This window comes from Talpa occidentalis, unplaced genomic scaffold (genome assembly GCF_014898055.3).
Source record: "Talpa occidentalis isolate TD23 unplaced genomic scaffold, MPIMG_talOcc4v2.1 talOcc4.9, whole genome shotgun sequence".
Classification (NCBI taxonomy): domain Eukaryota; kingdom Metazoa; phylum Chordata; class Mammalia; order Eulipotyphla; family Talpidae; genus Talpa; species Talpa occidentalis.
This window is the reverse complement of record NW_023605305.1, coordinates 92,806,201-92,828,602: the sequence shown is the minus strand read 5'-3', so window position 1 is coordinate 92,828,602 and position 22,402 is coordinate 92,806,201. Positions and strand designations below refer to the sequence as shown.

Sequence of the window (22,402 nt, the reverse complement as noted above, 5' to 3'; positions counted from 1 at the left end):
AAATTCATACTGACCACAAATCATCTTACAACCTATTATACATATCAACTTTTCACCATATAAACATGGCTAAGCTACTCTGATCTATCAGCAGATCTTTACTTAGTCTCTTGTGTTTGATGTATGAAATAAGGAGCTTTGAAGAAATCTACGTGTTAGGGTTTAACAGCAAGGTATAAACATTTTATCATACATTGCACCTTTAACCTACTCAGGAACTCCAAAAGGGTTGTTACCTTTTACAATAATCCAAGAACTGTCCCACCAGCAAAACTGCTAGTGTTTACAAGGAAAAATGCAACTCCTTTTAACCCCTTTTAGACCAAACCTAGTATCTTCAACCTTTTAATAAAGGGAGATTTGGCAAAACTTATGAATAATCATCTGACACTGCCACTTATTTTCTGAAGTCCTGGAAAAATTACAGTCAACCTGAAAATTATGTCATGACTCACTTTTGCTTCAAAATACACTGGGATGAACAGTGTTTATTCTAGTTAAAACCGTGGTCTTGAAAGGGTTTAAAAGAGTGACTAGTGAAAAGAATCTGAAAAGATTCTGTTGTACTTACTCCTCGGCCTCGGCCTCTGCCTGTTGATGGTCCTCCAAAAGCATCATAGTTTCTGCTTCCAAACGTACTTTCAGGATAAGCAGGCGTTCCTCTCCCCCGAGAGCCTACAGGTGCAGGCTTCATATGGGGTGAAGAAAAACTGCTGTAGGAAGAGTAATTCTCTCTTCCTCTGTCCTCCATAAACCCAGGCCTCAATTTTGAACGGGAGTAAGGTGCTTCCCAGCTAGACCCGCCCTGGTTTCTACCTCCGAAAGAGTCAAGGCTATTCCGGTAGGAGCTCTCAAATCGACCACCATAACTACCTCCGAAGCGGCTTTGTTCGGGTTCATTAAAACCATAGCCAGATCTGTACAGATCTCGCCCACCCAGAGAAGACCTGGAGTCGTAAGACTCATAAGGTCCAAACCTGGAAAAGTTGCACAGTGAGGGAAAAAACAAAAGTAAGCTTACTAATGTTAGACAATTCAAAAGACAAATTATCAGATGACATTTATCAACTAAAATTCATTTATACCATACTGGTTTGCACAGTTCTACTTTTGTTCACACTTGATTAGGGCTGGGCAGTTCAACATGAGACCAGATAGAAAGCTATCTGAGTCAGTTTTTAAATATAAATTGAGTTCAGTAAACCTTAGCTTAAAACTCTGCTAATTTTTAGCAGTTTTACTATTTTACTAAAAACAAAAGATTTGTCTGTCATTATTTCAGCCCAGCCCTAGTCTTGGAAAAAGTCATTTGCTAAAGTTCACAAACTACTCAAACTTTCTTTGAACCTATCCCTAATATTGGAAAATACAAAATATTTACAATATTTTGACTTTCAGTAAAGACACAAATTATAGACTACACAGATATAGGCTATTTGTAACAGGCAAGATCCTATTGTAACCCCAATAATCTCTATCACAAAATTGCTTCATGTTTCTGTACTAGTCAAAATTTGGAGAATTATCTCTGGTTATAAAATTTGACATCCTACAAAACTTCAGCTATCAATCTGCAATCACTTTTCACTTGTAGACTAAAAAATCTAACTAATCTATTAAATATACATAAAATACAACATAAAAGTAAAGACCACCAACATAAACCCTCTGCATATGAATTTTCAAGGCAGATGAGAAAGAATACATTTTATGTCTTCAATAATTTGAAAAATTATTTCCTGGTAGGAAATTATCACATAAAACTACTCTAGAAAAGGGAGCACACAGTCTCCTCGAAGTTTTACTAGAGTCAACAGAAGAAACAAATCATGTTACTTCTCACAAATCCAAAACATGGATTACAAAAAGTTACTTGATATCTTACAACAAAGTTTTATAAAGGCCCACAATTACACATGAGATAATAACATCTACATAGTTTATGCATGTTACATTTACAATGTAATAGGGCAATAACTGATAATTAAAACATTAAATGTTACATTACTTCAACTACTTACAAATCACTAGATAGAAGGTAATATTTACTTTTGAATCCTAGTAATTTTATATAAAAATTTTTCCTCTTCCTACTACATTCTTAAAGCATCTATCATATAAACAGAATTGTTGTGACTTCATTTTCTTATATACTATAGTGCACTCTTTAATCAGTAAGATAGAAAGTAAGCATCATTCAGTCCATCCCTAAGCAATCCAGATCCTTCAATTTATGAAGAAGGATGATTTTTCTAATGTTTCCTAACTAGTTTTACTTATATTTAGCAGGAATCTCTGTGCCTCAAAAAGTAGATCCCCTTTGCCTGAAATGTGATCAACCCTAAAGCCTGTAGTAGTTCAACTAATTTTAAGCTTTACATGATTATCAACAAATGAAACAGCAATACAATCTAAACTCTAATGCATTAAAATAAGCAAAAGCTTTATTTTATACAATGTTCCTAGCTTAGACCCCAAAGTGTCCTGGTATAAGTACCTGCCAACAAATAGCCTAAAACATGACTTAAAGAATATTTTTATTATCGCAGTATGCTCTTTTAACTTATTTTTGAATCAAAATTAAAAGAATAACTATCTTAAATGTTTTTTTAGAAATTGAATGTTGCTAGACTGGTTCAATTAAATTCATTCTAGTCAAAGATTGCTTGGCTGCTTTACATAATACTACACATTAGGAAAAGATACTATTTCCAGTAACATATTTATATCATTTGTTCAGGACATTCTGATTGATAAGGTATAAAAATAAAAGAAGTTAAAAAAAAGGTTCACTGCTAAAGATAGAAAATCTTAGAAATGGCAATACTTATCTGAGGTTTAACAAAAGCATTATCTGCCAGTGACCCTGACATAATTTTTAGAACCATTAACACCTTTAAACAATTCAATACCAAATAGTGAAATTTAAGCATCATAACATCCCTAAGTAATACTTAAATTAAAATATCCAGAATCTTATATTTGTCTAATTTATGGCCAAGTGATTAAGCAATTTACCTGCTACCCCCACCACCATCACTGTGATTGTCCATGCCATATGACTGGTTTAGGTAGGAGTCCATGGATCTTTGACCCCCATAGGATCCATGGCCATAGTCACGATCCAGCCCTATAAAGAGTTTAAAAAGAAAAAAATTAAAAAATGCTCACCTTTACTGGCACTCATAAGAAGAATTTTTAGATAAATATCCTTGAATGTCAGACCTCCATAAGATCCATGGCCATAATCACGATCCATTCCTAAAAAAGCCAATAACAAAAGGTCAGTAAAATACACTATTTTCATCAGGGATCTTTGCATAAACATAAACACAAGAGCAATCATGTAAGGTAACAATTCATCATTAACATTTAAGCTGAACTCAGACTAGACACTGAAGGGAAAATCAGATGCTAACAAAACTTAAAGCTTCAAAAAAACAGAAAGCAACTAAAAAGTTCTGTATTAAAATTATTTTCCATTAAACCAGCATCTTTTTGACTAGATTACTACTGTGTGGACCTATATCAGATAGAATGGAGTATATAATTAATAACAAATAATTTCTATCTTCAAGAAAATTCATTCAATAATGTAAAAGGAAAATTTCTGATATAGTTTTCTGTAAATGGTCTTAAGAAATGACAAATTCAAAAGCAAATTCAAAATATTATCAATTTCAATTATTTCATATAGCAACTGAAACAGATATTCTTAAAAATAAAATCAGAGTGGAGACATACTGTAATACTGCTATTTTAAGTAGTAATTACTCAACAAATATTTAAATCCTGAAATACTTTTAATACAGAGAATAATCCAACTCCAAAAACATTTTCTAATAAGATCACTAAGCAAATTTTATTGCACTGAAATTCCACCTATATCTGAAACTGACATGAAAAGTACCAAAGGTAATAAAATGAATTTACTATGACAATGAAAAATTTTTAAAACCATTTACAATGTTTCCTGTAAAGTCCTTCATTACCACACTGCCCAAACTATGTATTTACAAATACAATACTTTAAACAGAAAAAATTCCTTAATTTACATTTTAAACCATTTCATTTTAGTGATAATCACATAAATATTTTTAGTGCTAACAACAATGACAGCAAGAACCTTATAAAAATAATACTCAGAATCCTGCAACTTAAATCCAGAAACAACCTAAATGATCAACACAATTTAAGATTAAAAATGCTCCATTATTTGGGTCTCCCTGGTAGCCTAGGGTTAAGTTTCAGCGCTGTCATCACAGCAGCCTGAGTGGATCCCCAGCCAGGGAGCTAACCCACATGGTGCAGCAGGCCTCTCCTGTCTCGCCCACTGTTATCCTTAATAGTGTACTTCAGTAGCTCTGCCTGTCTGTTTTGCTCCCCACTCTGTCTCTGGTGAATCCTCTCACACCTCCCTCCCAATACACACACACCCCTCTGGCCTGCACCCCAATTCTATGCAAAAATAAATGAAATCTTTTAAAAATAAAAATTTAGGGACCTCCCCTGGTGGCGCAACAGTTGAGCCCTGGGCTAGGAAGCTGCCCACAGCCTCTGCAGCACCGGTTCAATGCCCGGCTGCCCGCAAGGGTCCCACATGGCGCCCAGACCTCTCCTGCCACACCCACTGCTCCCCTCAGCAGTGTATTTCCTCAATCTGCTGTTCTGTTCCCCGCTCTGGCTCTGGTGAATTCGCTCACCCTCCTGTGCTTCTGACTGTACCCAGTGCTTGTATAAATAAACAAATGAATACATAAATAAATAAATAAATAAATCTTTGAAAAAATTTAAAAAGTAGTCAATTATTTGTGTTAAAAGCTGTTAAGTACACAATATAATTTACACACATAGCCCTCAAATAGAGGAAAATTTCGAGATAAAAGGCTTACAAAATAGAAAGCTTCCCTCTAAGGTCTTCTATTTAAAAAATAATCTTAGAGTTAGGTTCAGATAGGTACACAAAGCAAAAATTGCTTCTATATTGTTATTTCTGCTAGTTTCTATTTTTGATTTGGCAGAGGCTACTTCTGGATACTAAATCCTTTAGGGTTTTTTGGTTTTGTTTGTTTTTTTTTTGATTCTACGAACCACTCACCTTGCACCAAGCCCTGGGGAGTACACAAAAATCAAAAAGCTATTTTTACATAGTAATGACTTTGGTTTATTGTTCATAGCTCTGGAACTATGCAGTTAATTAAAAAAAAAGAGGAAAACTTTTTGTAATGTATACAGTCAGTTTGATTACAGGGAGATAGATTACATAAAAGGACTATTTCTACATAAACAATATTCTTCCAGGTTATCAAATGAATTTAAAATTCACTTTAAAAAACTATAAACACATAATGTTATCTTTTTACTGCTAATATTAAATGACAAAGTGATTCACTCAAAAGTAAAACCAAGTATTTTCAATTAAATCTAGTCTATGGCTTCGATCATTTTACCACATAAATGATACACTACATATTAAAATTCACTTGCAATTAAATCACAAAAATGAGATGTGAAATAGCAGGAAAAATACAATTTATTTAAAATCAAAATAACTGATATGTGACACCAAGTCTTGAATGGGACCACTTTTCCCTACCTCCTTGAATGGGGGCCACTAGCATCTCTCATCTGGATTACTGCAACAGCCTAGAAGCTGGTTTTCCTGCTTCCACTTTTGCTCCCTTTCTGTTTATTATAAAGAAAATAGCTAAAATGCCTATTAAAATATAAGCTAAGTCACATTCAATACCCCTATACCAGTACTTCCTAGAAGCACTATCTCTAATCCATTCCCTCCCCGAGAACATTTGGTAATGTCTAAGAACATCTTTGGTTGTCACAACTAAATGGTAGGACTACTGGTATATAGTACATTAAGGCCAAGATACTGCTAAGCATTCTACAATACACAAGACAGTACCTCACAAAAAGAATTATCTAGCCTAAAACATCAATAATATCAAAGCTGAGAAATCCCGCCCTTAATCTCACACCCACACCCATACACCACCTTATTTTTTTTCTCCCAGCCCTCACATTTATTCTCCAGCAATAGAAACTCTTCAGAGATCACCTGCTGGAAACCTAACCTACCAGACAGAGCTTGGCCTCCTGCTTGTCCTTTCTCCTCCGCCTGGATGACACCCATTCAATGTTGAAAACCACACACCCCACAGTCCTATCCCTTCCTGCAAGGCCTGCCAGCCTGCATATCTATCTCAGTGATATGCCTTGCTGCTCCAGGGATCTCCCTCCACCTCCATGGTGGTTATTCAATGGTTCAAGTGCATAATCATAGTTGAGGTTCTTGTACTTGGGAATGGACCGTTTTTTTCCCCACCACCATTCCTTATACCCTAATGACCCTTTCTCTCTCCTCCCTAACCTGAAACATCACCTTGTTAGAGCCCACTCATTTTTATATGTATTTTGCTTTGTTACATGGTCTTTTATTAGAGTCCACGCTTTCTTATAAGTACTGTACTTTGCTGAATGGCCTACTATGTAAATATCCAATGTTTGTCTTCGTCATTCTGTTCTGCTTTACTACAGATAATTCCCTTGAACTTGCACTTTGCTGTAAATACCAACAACTTATCTTTCCTTATGGAAGAATACTCCACTGCATGCATATAACACATCTTGAGCCAATATTCTTTTATCAGTGGACACTTAGGCTGTTTCTGTTGTAGCTATTATAAACAATGCTGCAAACATTGTAGAGCTTTTATTTTGGAGGTTGATGGTTTCAAATTCTTTGGATAGATGTCCCTGCGTAGGATTGGGTCATAAGGTATTTCTATTTTTAGTTTAAGGTAAATCCAGATAACTTTCCAAAACAGCTGCACCAGTTTACATGCCCATCATCTGTGTAAATGATCCCTCTCTCTTTCTCTATATCCTCTCCAGCACTTGTTAGGAGTCTTTTAAATATGTGCCACTTTTACATGTATGAGATGGTATCTAATAGTGGTTTTGAACTGTATCTCCCTTATTAAAGCAATGATTTTTTTTTTGTGTGTGTTGGCCTTCTGGATATTCTCTGATGAGTTATATATTTAGATCTGCTGCCCATTTATTAACTGGTTTGTTTTTATTATTAAATTATTTCTAATATATCTTGCATATTATAATTTACACATTACACAATCCCTTGTCAATTGTGTAGTATCTAAATATTTTCTCCCACTCAATGGGATGCCCTTTTAATGCACTTATATTTTCTTTTGCTATGTGAAAGGTATTTAATTTGAAGTAATTTCAATTATATTTTTGCTTTCATGGATTCAAATACCAAAAACATCTAAATGATGGCACAAAACAGCAAAAATCTTTCTATATGTCTTACAGTCTTTAATCCATTGTGAATTTATTTTCGTGCATGGAGCTGGAGAATGATCCAATTTCATTCTTTTACATGTAGCTATGCAGTTTTCCCAGCACTTCTTGTTAAAGATTCTCTCTTTTCTCCCTCCGTCATGGCTCCTTTATCATGAATTAAGTATTGATACATTCATGGATTTACTTCTGGGCTTTCAATTCTGCTCCACTGTGTTATGTGTCTATTTTTATACCAATACCATAGTTTCAATTACTGCTGATTTAGAGTATAAAGTCAGGTAACATGATACTCCTATTCCCTTCTTTTTCCTTAGGATTGCTTTTTTATTTCAAGGCCTTCTAGGGTTACATATAAATTCTTAGGTTTTCTAGTCAATTTATTTAAAGAATATTGCTGGTATTTTGGTGGGCATTGTGTTTTGGATCACATTATAGAACATAATCTACAATATAATCTCATTTTGATCATATTTATTGTCCCCATCCATGAACATAGAATATCCTTCTATATCCTTATGCCATGATCAAAATCCTTCAATAATATCTTATAGTTTTGATTGTACAGCCCTTTAACTCCCTGATTAATCCTTACGTGTTAAATTCTTTTTAAAGCGATTGTGAGTGAAATCATTTTTTTCTTCTCATTCGCTATATAGAAAAATAACACAGGTCACCTTTTAACTTTATCATGGAGCACTGAGCCTTGTTCACTCTATTCTAGCTACACTAAGTCCCCTGCTATTACAAGAATATAACAAGCACACACCCATTTTTGCACCTGCTATCCTGTCTAATTGGAATCTTTTCCCTGTACCTGCACTGCCACTCCTCTTTGTTTCAGGTCTTCACTTTCTATTGCTTCTTAGATATAAACAGATCACCTCTGATTTTTCAATGCTCTGACTATACCACAATACAATAACCTTGTTTAAGACTGTTTAGCAAAAATCACCAACTCTATTCAAAACAGTCCTAAATCTCACTTAAGCACAACAGTTACATCATTGTACCTGCTTTCCTTCTTCTGGAATGTCCTCCATTTTTTAGACTGCTGTTTATATAAAATGAAGCATTATGAAACAAGAAGGAAACATGGCGACACTGGAAATAGAACTTCCTTCCAAGAAACAATGTGGAAGAAATCTGTATCTTGACATGTTCCTTCTACTTTATTTCAGTTGCTGGAAAATACAGTGCTAAAATGACTTGAATTTTTGGCTTCATGTAGTAAGGACACATCTTTTATTTCCTTAAGTCTATAGCATTCTTTCTCTGGATAGCCTCATGACTTTGTCTCCTCATCTTCCTTACATATCTATATTCAAACTGTCACATTTTTAGTGAGTTCTTCCAAAGTTATTCCCTTAAAAATTGTAACACACACACAGATCACCTTCCCTGTGTTGTATTTCTCCCTAGCAATTACCATCTAACATATAACATATACTACTTCTTTGTCTTGTTTATGGTTGATTTCATCTCATTATACTGAAACTGAATGAGGGCGGGCATACTGATCCATTTTGTTCACTGCTATATCATTCAGCTTCTAGAACAACAGCTGATATACTCAGCAGACACACAATAAATATCTGTTGGTTGAATGAAGTCAAACAATAACCCTGAAATTTAGTCCTATATGTATAAAATGTAAACACAGGCCTCAAGTGTTGTTAAGCAGTGGTCTTTAACTAAAAGAGCATTTCAAAATCATTCTGAAAACTTTCTTACAACGTAGAGGCAGGGAACATTTGCCCTAAAATTTAGATCCAATGACACTAGAGTATAACCTGAGCAAATATACTTTGAAAAAGCTCCTCAAGAGTCTAACAATCACTCTCAAATGTGAAGTGCTAAAACTAAAGAGAAAAAAATAAGTCATATTATTAGTGACAGAATTTCTGAAGATTTTTATAGCACTGTATAAAATTTTTTTTTTAAAAGTCTGCCTTCTTTGATTCTGCTTTTCCAGATCTTTAGACATTAATTCCAATTCTCAACAGTACATCCTACTAGAGATCATGCCATTCCAAATCTCTCTCTTAGTAAAAGCACTCGCTCCAGATTTAAATCCCGGGTTAATTTTCATTTACCATTCTCAATTTTCTACTCACTACTAGTCAACCTGCAAATCTTTCTAATTTTCTCTGGAAGCATCTTAATACTTTCAGATTACTACTGTTGCCTCCCAAGTTCAGGATCTTAAAATCCTTTACACTTATGTTTATATACTGGCTTTATAGCTATTTTCAATCTAATCTACATGTGCATATAAACTATTTTTATGTCATTCCGACTACTTTCTATACATTGGATCCTTTCAGCTTACATCAAAGACTAAGTTTTCAATATTTTTAGAGATGATAAATAGAAATTAACAGGATGGTAATCACTCCCACAAAATGGGATAGACTTCTTTATTTAGTAGTAATTTGCTATTGTTTTATTTTATGAACATATTATATTCTATACAATGGCTAAATTTTGTATTTTTGGTAATCAGGTATTTAGTTCTACTCCCTGGGGTCCTTCATGTTTGAATCTCTTTGAATTATCCCAAGTTCTTTTTTGTGTTATCATTCTCCTTGGCAGGGTCTTGGTTCTAATAACTATCAAAATGGCATCTAACTGTATTGTGATTATATCTCATAACCTTACAGATGACGGTAATTCTCAGGCTTCTTCATGTGCTCTTTTAAACTGCTCTTCATGTATTAATACATTTGGATACACTGAAGCAAATGACCTCAACAACAATGTCAAAATGCATTACAATAAGAGCAATATAGAAGCCAATCAATAAACTATTTAATCTATCACTCAATACTGAAGCCTCTAATACATTAAATATAACTCAGCTAGTTTCCTATAACTCATCACTCTGAATGTAGTCAAAGCCCTTTGGAATAAATTAAAGAATCGTAATTCAAATGAAACAGACAAAAATTAAACTAATGGGGCCTCCCCGGTGGCGCAGTGGTTGAGAAGCTGCCGGCATCCTTTGCAATGCCGGTTTGATCCCGGCTGCCAGCGAGGGTCCCACATGACATAGAGACCTCTCTTGCCGCGCCCACTGCTCCCCTCAGCAGTGTGTTTCGTCAGTCTGCCTGTTCTGTTCCCAGCTCTGGCTCTGGTGAATTCTCTCACCCTCCCGCGCTTCTGACTGTACCCAGTGCTTGTATAAATAAATAAATAAATCTTTTAAAAAAAATTAAACTAATGGCCTTAACTTTGTTCCTAATTCAAATACTATGTATGACAACATTAACACTGAAAAGTAATACAACAGGGAACAAAGCAATGATTGAAACTATTTTTTTACATTGGTACTTTATCTTTACATATACGAAGAGAAAAAAAAAAATGCATTCCCTTAACAGGTAAATGAAAGACGATACTCACCATTAAAACCCTGATAAGTATTCCTGCAAGCAGAGTGTGTGTAATCTATGAAGACACATTTAACAGAAAGGATTAGTGCAATATTCACAAAAATCTGCAATTATATATCTATCTACTCAAAACAAAACACAACTGTTTAAATGCCGTTAATTAAAGTATTTGCAAAATGGGTATACATAATTACTAATATTTCACACAGGGAAAAATATACCACTTTCTTTGCACTATCTCCCCAAAATGGAAAGTCTGTCATCCAAATTATGGCGATGTAAAAATTAGCTTATAATACCTGATATACAATAACAGGTCAAAGAGGGAATCCAGTACTGATTTATATAGAAAGCAGAGATTATGTATCAAAAACGCAAATAGAGAAAGCAGAGATTAAATATCAAAAAAAATGCAAACAGCAAGGACATTCTGAGAACTGATTCTATGTAATACCTAATTTTTTTCAGTTAATATTTTCTTTTATCACTTTATTTCTCTCAAAAGATCACAAGATCTTATTTGAGAAACGCATATGCATGTATGTCTACATGTGCTTGCGATACCCATCAAGGATGTGGCACCACCAAAAACTATAATGCCAATTTCCTTATCAAACTAAATTAGCAGATGATAATTTTACAGATAAATAGTGAAGGAAAGGAATTTAATACAGCTACACTACACAGGATTTGATCCAGAAATATTGTTAGTCGAATTTCATTCTTAAAATGACAGGAAAGATGAAGACAAGGCATAAAAGAGGAAGTATTTTACCCCGGCATTTTTAGAATTTTATCACTGACACAGTTGATAATGGTAAATTTTTAAAAACTCAAACATACTAATTTTTTCTTTCAATTTTCTACAGAAAATTAATTCTGTGGTTTGCTCGCTCGTATTGTTTCCCCCTTTCCACTCCGTAACATCTTCTGCACCTTGGGTGTTGGTACTGTCATGAAACACCGCATGAAAACATGGTAATATATTTTTAAATTTCACTCCTACTTCAAATATTCACAGTTTAAAGATAAGCTATATCAGATTGAGTCAAAGTCCAACTAAAACAAAGCACCAGAATGTGCTACTGTTAATACTGAACGTCCTCTTTCAAAGTAACTTAAAAGTATCCACAAAAGGATTATTCCAGCCCCTGTTCAAATGCTCAGACATGGCAGTTTTACTTCTTTGTTGCATGAAGTCAAAGCAAAGATCATTCCGCATGACTCACAGGCTACGATCACACCACATTCAATGTTAAAGATAATTTCCCGGTTAGATTAGAGGCGCATACGTAATTAATAAACCGGTTTATTTAAAAATGCCTGGCCCCTCTGGATGAAATCCAAGTTAAATCCACTCGGGATTAAATCCACTCAAGCAAGCTTTCTCCCATCTTCCCGAATGCTATCACTACCTCATTTCATCCTGACACCAATTCCCATAAAAGTTGGGCCAGATCTGAAGCCACGGGGAAGGCCAAATTAATTTTACAGGGAGCCTCCACGGCTTACCAAACTGGTGAGAAAGACGACTCAAAAGGTATTTTACTAAAACGCAGCTGAACCAGTAAATCCTGGCGGCTGTGCACAGGGCTGAATTTGAAGGGCATGTGACGCTGTGCCAGAATTCTGAATAACTTAAGTCCCAGCCACACACAAACCACCCCCCCAAAAAAAAAAAAAATTTTGCTTTTTGGTTCACAGGAGTGTTTCAAATGAGGGACGAACGACCAGGGTATTCTGATGGGTCAGCACTCCCGCTCGCTCACCACAAATAGCTGATTTTCCATTCGGCAGAGCTCCCTGCCCACACTTCCCCTGACGGATGTCCTTCAAACTCCTCCGAAACGAAGACGCCCAGAAACACCCCTTTAAACGCGCCTCTGCAAAAGGCACCTGGCGAGGAGTCACCCGAGACTGAGGATTTTACCAAATGGACGCTCGGGGCGGCCGCCCGCGGGGCGCCGCGCGGCGCGGCGAGGTGAGGCGAGGCGGGGCCGGGCCTGCTCGCCCCCGCGCCCGCGCCCGGGAAGTTGAGGCGTCGTCGGGCCAAGTCCCTGCCCCGGAGCCGGGGCGAGTCCCGCGGCCGGAGGCCCCGGCGCTCCCGAGGCGTCTTTCCCCGCCCGGAGGCCGGCGCCGAGCGCCCGGGTGCCCCCTCGGCGGCGGGCGCCGCTCGGGCGGGCTCGGGGCGCGCGAGTCCCCGCGGAGGCCGACGCGGGCCCAGCCTGGGCCCGAGGCGGGCGGGCGGCCTCCGGGCCCGCAGAACAAAGCCCACACGGCCATCTTGAGACGGTAAACAGACCCCCGGCGCAGCCACCCGCCTCCCGCCGCCGCGGCGACCGGCCCGCCTCGGCGCTCACCGTCGTCGAAGTCCATGGCGGGGGCTCGGGAGCGACGGCCTCGGCGGCGCGGGGCTGAGCAGCGGCGGACGGAGCGGGCCGAGAGCGGCGGGGCCACAAGACCAGTCGCGCGACCGAGAGCGGCGCTACCGGCCCGGGAGCCGCAGGCCACAGAGAGGCTGGGGGCGGGGCCGGCCGGCGCTGCCAGCCTCCGCGACGCGGCCTGCGATTGGCCGGCAGGGGCCGGGGGGCGGGCTCTCGGGGGGGCGGGAAGCAGGTCCGCTGTCACGCTCCCGGGTGCTGACCCTCTCAGGGCCGCCGGAGGGGAGGGGAGGGGGAAAGAGGAGGGCCGAAGCCGGCTGGGGTTGCGGGGAAGAGAGTTGGGGTGTTCTGGAAGGTCGGCCTGCTGCCCGCCATGTTTGATCCTGGCAAGAGCGAGCGGATCTGGTTGGAATAGCTTCCTCTTGCCCAAACTCCGCGTGCCGACCTTTGCTTTCATAGGCTGGTGGCGACCTGAGCAGAGAATGTTCAGCTGCTACATGGCGTTCCTGCCGTGGAGACGCGGAAGAACGGGCCGTTTTGTAGAACCCTCTGAGCAGGAGACGGAGTGCTGACTAGCAAACAATTATGCAATGATCCTAGACAGGTTATTAGCAAGTTCTGAATTTTGAGGTGTAAATAAAAGTGTGGTAAAAGTTCACACACAGGAACTGTAGCAGGAGCCGTCCACAATTTGCAGTAAATCCACCCCCCTCACCACCACCACCACCTCGTGCACACATAATGGCGTCGTATTATTGTCACTTTGGAAATAGTATGTTGGGGGTGGTGGACAAAGTTACTCATCTACAGGGCAATATGAAAAATGACAACTATTTTTGGTCACTTGACTCTGGAGCAGTTTGAACTCTTAACTTTAAAAAAAAAAATTCCTTTTTCATAGAGGAAATAGTCTCGACAATGAATTGATCACAGTCAAAAGCCTTCTTTGCTCTTCTTTAAGGTCCAGCCAATAGCTGGGTCCAAGTTTCTAGGAGTATATGCCTCTGCAAATAGGGCTGAAGGAAAAACTGAGCCGTATACTATACGCTACAGTGGTTCCAAATCTGGGCAGGCATTATTTCTTCCTCATCGCGTTGCTTCTCCATCCTCGTTGGTTTGCCAAGTTCTCCACCCTTTTTTTTTTCCTTTCTCTCCTATACATGTTTCTTATGCACCTGAAAGGGACATGTTGAAAACTGAACTCATAATTTCCCTCCTCAAACCTGCTCATCCTCCTTTGTTCTTTCATCTCTGTTAGTGGCATCATAAGCAACCACCCACTAATCCCAGCCAGGAGCCAACAATTTATCCAGTCAAGTCTCAGCCCTCCCTCACCCTCTCATCTCAATCCATACAGAAGTATTTCACCTGCTTATTACCTCCCAAAATGTCTTAAACTGCCTCCTGCCTCCTCTCCATTCTCAAAGCCACTACCTTAGTTAGAATGTCATTATCTTTCTCTCAATCTGTTGCCATACCTTCCTAATTAATCTCAGGCTCCCTGGATCTGCTTGATCTAAACGAAAGTATGAACATGTCTTCATGTGCCTCTATTACGGATTAGGACAAGGCAAAACTCCTTAACCTGGAGCACACCCAGCAGGATCTGGCCACTGCCTGACCTGCCAATTTCCTCCATTTCTTCCTCCTCCTCTTTCCCGGTTCTCTCCCTTTGGATCAGCAGTTTTAAGCTGCTTACATGCCCCAAACACCCGCAGTCTTTTTCACACAACTGAACTTTTGTTTATATTGTTCCCTCTGCCTGGAACACCACCTGGTTTCATCCTCAACACAGTTCAAGATTTACTTCCTCTACGAAACACTCCCAGATTCCAAACCTGCCCCCATGCCAGTACTTCTCAAATATTAACAAGCATGTGATTCATCTAGGGATCTAGTTAAACTTTGGATTCACATTCAGTCAGCCTGGGTTGGAGCTTGAGAGTCTGCATTTCTCACAAGTTTCCAGGAAGTGCTGCTACTGGCGGTTGAAACTTAACTTGAATAGCAAGGCCCTGGACTCTATTAAAAGCCTCTCCTCTCTGTTCCCTGAGTTAACATTTGCTACAGCATTATCTCCCTTGCATTGAGTATTCTATTTAGCTCTATGACTCTCCACGTTAAAAGTTCCTTAAGTAATATGAATTCAGACCTAAATCTCAAAGTTTGTCATATCATATCGGCTGTAAAATAATAATCAACCAGGTATAAGAGACATTTAAAATAAAATGGTTCACAAAGAAGGATGAAAGCAAAAGAACAAATACCAATCATATAAGGAAAAGTGAAGGTTTAATTCTAGTATCAATTACTAAATCAAAGCAAAAAGCAGTAAAAAAAAATTGGTACTTTAAGAATGCAATTCACAATAAATATTTCTCAAGGATCTTTTTGTACCAAATAACAGCTTCAAAATTCAAAAACATACAAACAGACATGGAAAAACAATAAAAATACTGAGCTGAGCATGTGATAGATGAAGCAGATTTAAAAAAAAAAAAGAATATAAAGTCCCTGGAATAATACAGTAGAACTTATAAATATTTAATCCAATATCCTTAAAACAAAAACAACTTTCCAAAATGTCCTGTAAATGCAAAAACTTGCCATGTTATGCCACCAAAACTCAATAAATTCTAAAAATTAGAAACAACATGAAACCCATTATCTGATGCCAAAGAAATAAAATTAGAAGTCAGCAAAAAAGAGGAAACAAAACAGCATAACATCCTCACACTCACCTAGAAATTCAAAATGTTTAAATAATTTTGAAAGAATATCAAACTCAAAATTATAGAATATTTGCAATGTTTAGTAAGACAAAGAAAAAACAATGCTTGAAGAGAATATTATACATTTCTACACAGTAATATAAAAGAGTTCTTTAAGATTAGAACCGAGTCGGGGCCTCCCCGGTGGCGCAGCGGTTGAGCGCTGGGTTAGGAAGCTGCCCGCGGCCTCTGCGGCGCCGGTTCGATCCCCGGCTGCTCCCCGGCCACCTGAGGAGGGTCCCACATGGCACGCAGACCTCTCCTGCCGCCCGCTGCTCCCCTCAGCAGTGTACTTCGGTCCTTCTGCCTGCTCTGCTCCCCGCTCTGGCTCTGGTGAATTCTCTCACCCTCCCGCGCTTCTGACTGTACCCAGTGCATGTGTAAACAGAACAAACAAATAAATAAATAAACATGCCTCTATAAAAAAAAAAAAAAGATTAGAACCGAGTCTTTCCTGTCTCCAAGGTGTCAAGCACATAGGTTTACCCTGTAAAACTAAGTTGTCCTTAACATGGTTAATTTTTTTCTTGTTATTATCCCCGATTTATCTCTGAAAAGGATGATTTTATAACCTGAGCTCTTCAGGTCTTGGCATAACTGGAAGGAAATAAACATCGTATCCACACATATTTTCTTTCTACTCTGAAAGAGAAAACTGGCATGCAAAAATTCCTAACTCTTGACAGTTTGGTATTCCATTGTTATTTAATAAAAATGCTAGAGAATAAAAAATATATTAACTCCTGAAGAAAACTGGCCTTGCCACAAATGCATAGAAAGCCAGAATACACAAGTCTTTTTCTGCTTTTCCTTCCTATTTTCCAAACCCTAAGTCTTACAAAGGCAAGTGGTCATACCCCAGGCACCCAGCAATACTTAAGAAACTGTCATGGTGTCCCCTAATTCATTTTGTAGACAAATATTGATTGAGCACCAATTACGTGTCAACATCATTTTCTTACTTTATTATTCTCTCTCCCCTGCCTACCCTCCAAAGTCCCTGGCCTGTACCCTATTGGCTAGGTTTAGAGCATTACCCTGAGAGGCTAAAGACTGATTTATACAGTCTTATGTCATTTCATCTTCTTATATTTCAAAATAAATGGCAGGTTAGTGAATACCCAACTACCAGTCTATTGGAAAATATTTAATAAAAGAGAGTTTTGTAAACGCAGAGGTGGAAAAGACATGGATGGAGGCCCAGAGAAAGAAGTTAATGAGGGTTGACTAAGGGAGTTGTCAGAGAAACCCCACCATCCCACTCCTCAGAATCTGAGAAGAAATGGGTGAGTGGGCTCTCTGAGGACCCAGGGACCCTCGCCTCCTAACTCTGCACCTACATACCTTCTACCACACAAAACCATCTCCTGTTCCCCTAAACAAGCCATGTGTCTTCACACTTCTGCTGTCGCTCATCGTTTTCTTTTTTGCTCCTATTCTACTTCTTTGTCGTTCTCCAAGGTTCAGAAACATCGTTGCCTCTTACCCACCAATCCTTAAGCAGTTAGTCAGAACCCCCTTCCTTCTGTTACCTTAATAGCTGTTGTGACCTGTTGAATTCTTGTTATTATCAGTGAGTTACTTCCTATGTCCCTCTCTAGTTGTTTGTTCATACATACTCTGGGATTGAGACCCTTCTTTGTACTCCCATCTGTAATCTGTATGGCGCACATTGTCACTATATAACAAAGAGGAGGAGCAGTAGCCTAGTGGCCACTGAAGAAAACACTCCAGGTTCAAAATGGCTGCTGGGAGCTTCATCTGCACAAAACCACAGCATCCTATAATTATTTGGAAAGGAAGTGATAGTGGAGTTACAAAGGGGAGTAAACCCACTGTTTTCCTAATTTGTTCCTAAATAATCCTTCCTTTCCATGTTTTTTAGGGAATTCATAAATACTTAGGGAAATCAAGAACCAAGATTCACTTGCTTATAGCAATGAAGCCAAAACTTAACATGAAGAAAATAATTCCTACTGAGGTCTCTGAAGACTTACCAAAGTTGACTTGGTTTTAGGGCCACAAGAATGGAATCTGAAAACAGCTTGTGTGACATTGTTGAATGAATATATTTTATACATATGGAAAAAATGTCTCTCCCTGAATATGTAATTTCAAAGATACAAGTGTCTCTAAAAGCTAAAGGAATAGGGCCTCCCCGATGGCGCAGCGGTTGAGTGATGGCTTGCAAAGCTGCCCGCAGCCTCTCCAGCGCCCGTTCGATCCACGGGTGAGGGTCCCACGTGGCGCGCATACCTCTCCTGCCGCCGGCTGCTCCCCTCAGCAGTGTGCTTAGTCAGTCTGCCTGTTCTGTTCCCCGCTCTGGCTCTGGTGAATTCTCTCACCCTCCCGCTTTTGACTATACCCAGTGCTTGTATAAATAAATAAATAAATCTTTTTTAAAAAATAATAAAATAAAAGCTAAAATAATAGCAGTTAAAACATTAACTAGATTTTATTAATCTCTAGTAATAAATGTCCCCAAACCCATTAAGTGCACTAACTTGTCTTCCCAACAATCCTGTAATGTAAGTATTATTATCATCCCTACTTCACCAGTAAGGAAACTAAGACCCAGAGATGTAAAGTTATTTGCCCAAGATCACACAGCTTTTAAAAAGAAAATAACGTGGGCCTCCCCGGTGGTGCAGCGGTAGAGCCCTGGGTTGCGAAGCTGCCCGCGGCCTCTGCGGCGCTGGTTCAATCCCCGGCTGCTCCCCGGCCACCGGAGGAGGGTCCCACATGGCGCGCAGACCTCTCCTGCCGCCCGCTGCTCCCCTCAGCAGTGTACTTCGTCCTTCTGCCTGCTCCACTCCCTGCTCTGGCTCTGGTGAATTCTCTCACCCTCCTGCGCTTCTGACTGTACCCAGTGCATGTATAAACAAAACAAACAAATAAATAAATAAATAAAACATGCCTCTATTTAAAAAAAATAAATAAATAAAAAAAAAAAAAAAAAAAAAAGAAAATAACGTGCACAAAAATCAACTCAAAATGGGTAAAAGAACTGGACATAAGACCTGAAACCATAAAATATACAGAAAAAAATATAGGTAAAAAACACTACAAGACATACATCTCAATAACATCTTGGGCTCATTACCCAAAGCAAAGAAATTCAAGGAAAAGATAAACACCCGGGATTACATCAAACTGAAAAGCTTCAGTACAGCAAAAAAGACATTAACTGAAACAGAGAGACACCCCACTGATTGGGGAAAAAAATCTTCGCATTCCAGTCAACTGATAAGGGACTGAGCACAAATATGTACAAAAAACTCACACGACTCAACAAAAATAAAATAAACAATCCAGTCAAGAAATGGGCAGAAGAACTTAAAAGACATTTCTCCAAAGAGGAAATGCAAATGACCAACAGGCATATGAAAAAATGTTCAACATCCCTTATCATCAGGGAAATGCAAATCAAAACCACACTGAGATACCACCTTACACCAGTAAGAATGTCACATATCAAAAAAACAAGCAACAACAAATGTTGGCGAGGATGTGGAAAAACAGGAACTCTCCTACATTGCTGGTGGGAGTGCAAACTGGTCCAAACACAATGGAAAGCTGTCTGGAGTTTCCTCAGTCTACTAAAACTGTAGTTACCATATGACCTGGCAATTCCATTCCTAGCGATCTACCCAAAGGACACAAAAAACATTGATCCAAAAGAACACCTGTACACCTATGTTCATTGCAGCACTATTTACAATAGGTAAAACCTGGAAACAACCCAACTGCCCAAAAATTAGATGACTGGATCAAGAAGATGTGGCATATATACACAATGGAATATTATTCAGCAATCAAAAAAGATAAACTCATGCCAGTCACAGCAATGTGGATGGAACTAGAAGAATTATGCTCAGTGAAATAAGCCAGAAGGAAAAAGAAAAATATCGGATGGTTTCACTTATAGCAGGAATATAAAGGAACCAAATATAGAGGAACCAAATAACAATACAAAACACAACAAAGCAAAAATGGACAATTATAAATCATAGACTGCAGGGGAGGAGGAGGGAGAAGGATCAGAGGGAGGGAGGAGCACAGGGGACTGAGGTGAAGGTGCACGGGTGCATTGGTAAAGAAACTCTATGGGGACTACACCTGAGTGGGTGGGGGAAACAAATATTGTTTAAAAAATGAAAAAAAAAATTTAAAAAAAATTAAAAATTAAAAATTAAAATTAAAAAAAATTAAAATTAAAAAAAATTAATATAAAAAAAGAAAAAGAAAACAAAAGAGGGAGCCAGGATTCAACACAGACAGCCTGGCTCCAGAGCCCCAGCTTGCACCTCTGTCATTCTAAGGTGCCTACTGTGCTCCACTGAACAGTAGTTATGTGCCCAGAATTTTGAGGGACATTTTAAATGCTTTATCTCTGATCCTTACAAGGTAGGGTATATCCGTTTACCAACGGGTATAGTTAAAAAGTTAACATGCTCATCCAAGACCACACAATCAGTAATTGCTAGTTATATAATCATGATGAATCATATATAGTCATATTTAGATCTATTGGTATGAAACCAATCTTGTAGACCCAATATCATCAAGGTCCCCATAAAAAAAGACTCTGCTAAGCTACAGATCATCTTGAATAATTATACCCAATGTGGTCAAAGAGACTACATGTCAGAAAAAGTGATAATATTTCAGAGACTCCCACTTTGTCCTGTGTTTTAGGCCTTCTTCCAATTGGAAACACTGCATTAGTTTTTTATGCATTTAATTCCCACTAAAAGCAAGGTAAAATCCAAATACAAAAGTGCTTTCAAAATGTAAGTTATGGGGCCTCTTTGGTGGCCTAGGGGTTAAGTCTCAGGGCTACCACCTTGGCAGCCTGAGTTTGATTCCCCCAGCCAGGAAGCTAACCCACATGGCACAGCAGACCTCTCCTGTCTCGCCTGCTGCTCCCCTCAGCAGTGTATATCAGTAGATCTGCCTGTTCTGCTCCCCACTCTGTCTCTGGTGAATCCTCTCTCTCTCTCTCTCTCTCTCTCTCTCTCTCTCTTTCTCTCTCTCTCTCTCTCTCTCTCTCTCTCTCTCTCTCTCTCTCTCTCTCTCTCACACACACACACACACATACACACACATGCCTCTGACCTACACCCCAGCTCTTGTATGCATAAATAAATAAATCTTTTTAAAAAATGTAAGTTACCTTCCCTGCTTGGGTACTTAATATATGCAGTATATATTTCTACAAAATGACATTTATTCCCTTATAAGAGGGTGACTAAACCTCTGAATTTTTATCTTATCCACTAATATACCTTATTAACAGCCATCATAAATTTCAAATTCTTATGTAAATAGAGAACAAGCTGCCTGTGACATCTTCTACCCCACTGAATGCCAGAATTAATTTGATAGGTAGATGTCCCCTGCTGGGAAGTGTCCCCTTTTTTCCTACCTCTGCACATGTCTCTCCCATAGTTGTGCTTCAGCAGAAAGGATAATTTTCCTCAATAAATTCAAGGATCTCCAAGGAGTCAAGTTCTTCTGCTGGAATATAAAGGCATGTTTCATGGGTTATCGCACTTACTTGTGCCTCTCCACTAGATAATAAACCACTTGCAGGAGGCAATTTCATCTTTGTGTCTCCAGCCCCCAGTAGTATAATGCCCACACATAGCTGATGCTTTAAAATGCTTACTGAATAAATAAGAAGAAAACAGATCCAAAGTATTTAGACAGCTCAATTCTACATTAAGTTAACACGTATAAACAAAAATACAGATATACAAAATCCAGGCATGCACCTAGGAAAATCTACCTTCCTCACAAACAGAAAAAAGGGCACCATTCCAGGAGAGCCAGTAGAGGGCACCACACACCCAATATAGTCGAATTTTAGCTTGGAACTTGAGCACTAGTTGCAGAGCTACTTGATGTGAAATGCCCTAAAAGGACACAGGAGTAGAGAATGTTCCTGTCGGTCTTTTCTCTGAGTTACCTAAATTCCTATTTTGCTTCAGCTTTCCTGTTTGCCTCATTTTACTACATACCATTTTTAGAGATGAATTTTCAAGTATGAAATGCACATTATAAAGGTAATATTGAAAAGCAAGTTATAAAATCATATATGGCGTCTGCTAACAGCAATGTCAACCAATTTTTAAAGACAAAAATAAAATGGAAAGAAAATATTCAAGGGGCCTCCCTGGTGGTGCAAGGGGTTAAGTCTCAGCACTATGCCACTACCCCCAGCCAGTACAGCACGAGTTCAATCCCCAGCCACGGAACTAACCCACATATGGCAGAGCAGACTCTCCTGTCTAGCCCACTGCTCCCCTCAGCAGTGTATTTCAATCAATTGGCCTGTTCTGCTCCTCACTCTGTCTCTGGTGAATCCTCTCACTACCCCCCACAACCCCTCAGCACCAACCCCCAACTCTGGCCTACACCCCAGCTCTTGTATGCATAAAATAATTTTTTTAAAAAAGAAAATATTCAAAACATGAACAATGATTCTTTCTGTGATGACTTCTTATATACACA

General features: G+C 38.9%; 1 protein-coding gene across 3 annotated transcripts in view; it reads right to left on the bottom strand.

Moving 5' to 3' along the window:
* ZNF326 (zinc finger protein 326) overlaps positions 1 to 13,237 on the bottom strand; it is a 44,148-nt gene extending 30,911 nt beyond the window's left edge. The window contains exons 1-5 of one of the 3 annotated variants that reach the window (XM_037498193.2): positions 13,095 to 13,237; positions 10,745 to 10,789; positions 3,226 to 3,261; positions 3,019 to 3,130; positions 572 to 977 (exon numbers count right to left, since the gene is read on the bottom strand). In XM_037498193.2, coding sequence (XP_037354090.1) covers positions 572 to 977; positions 3,019 to 3,130; positions 3,226 to 3,261; positions 10,745 to 10,789; positions 13,095 to 13,110 — 615 coding nt within the window. In that variant the 5' untranslated portion in view covers positions 13,111 to 13,237. Of the gene's footprint in view, positions 1 to 571; positions 978 to 3,018; positions 3,131 to 3,171; positions 3,262 to 10,744; positions 10,790 to 13,094 lie in introns of those variants that run through there. The other 2 variants (XM_037498194.2, XM_054690803.1) reach the window with 2 other exon arrangements.
* Between the last annotated feature and the right edge of the window lie 9,165 nt (positions 13,238 to 22,402).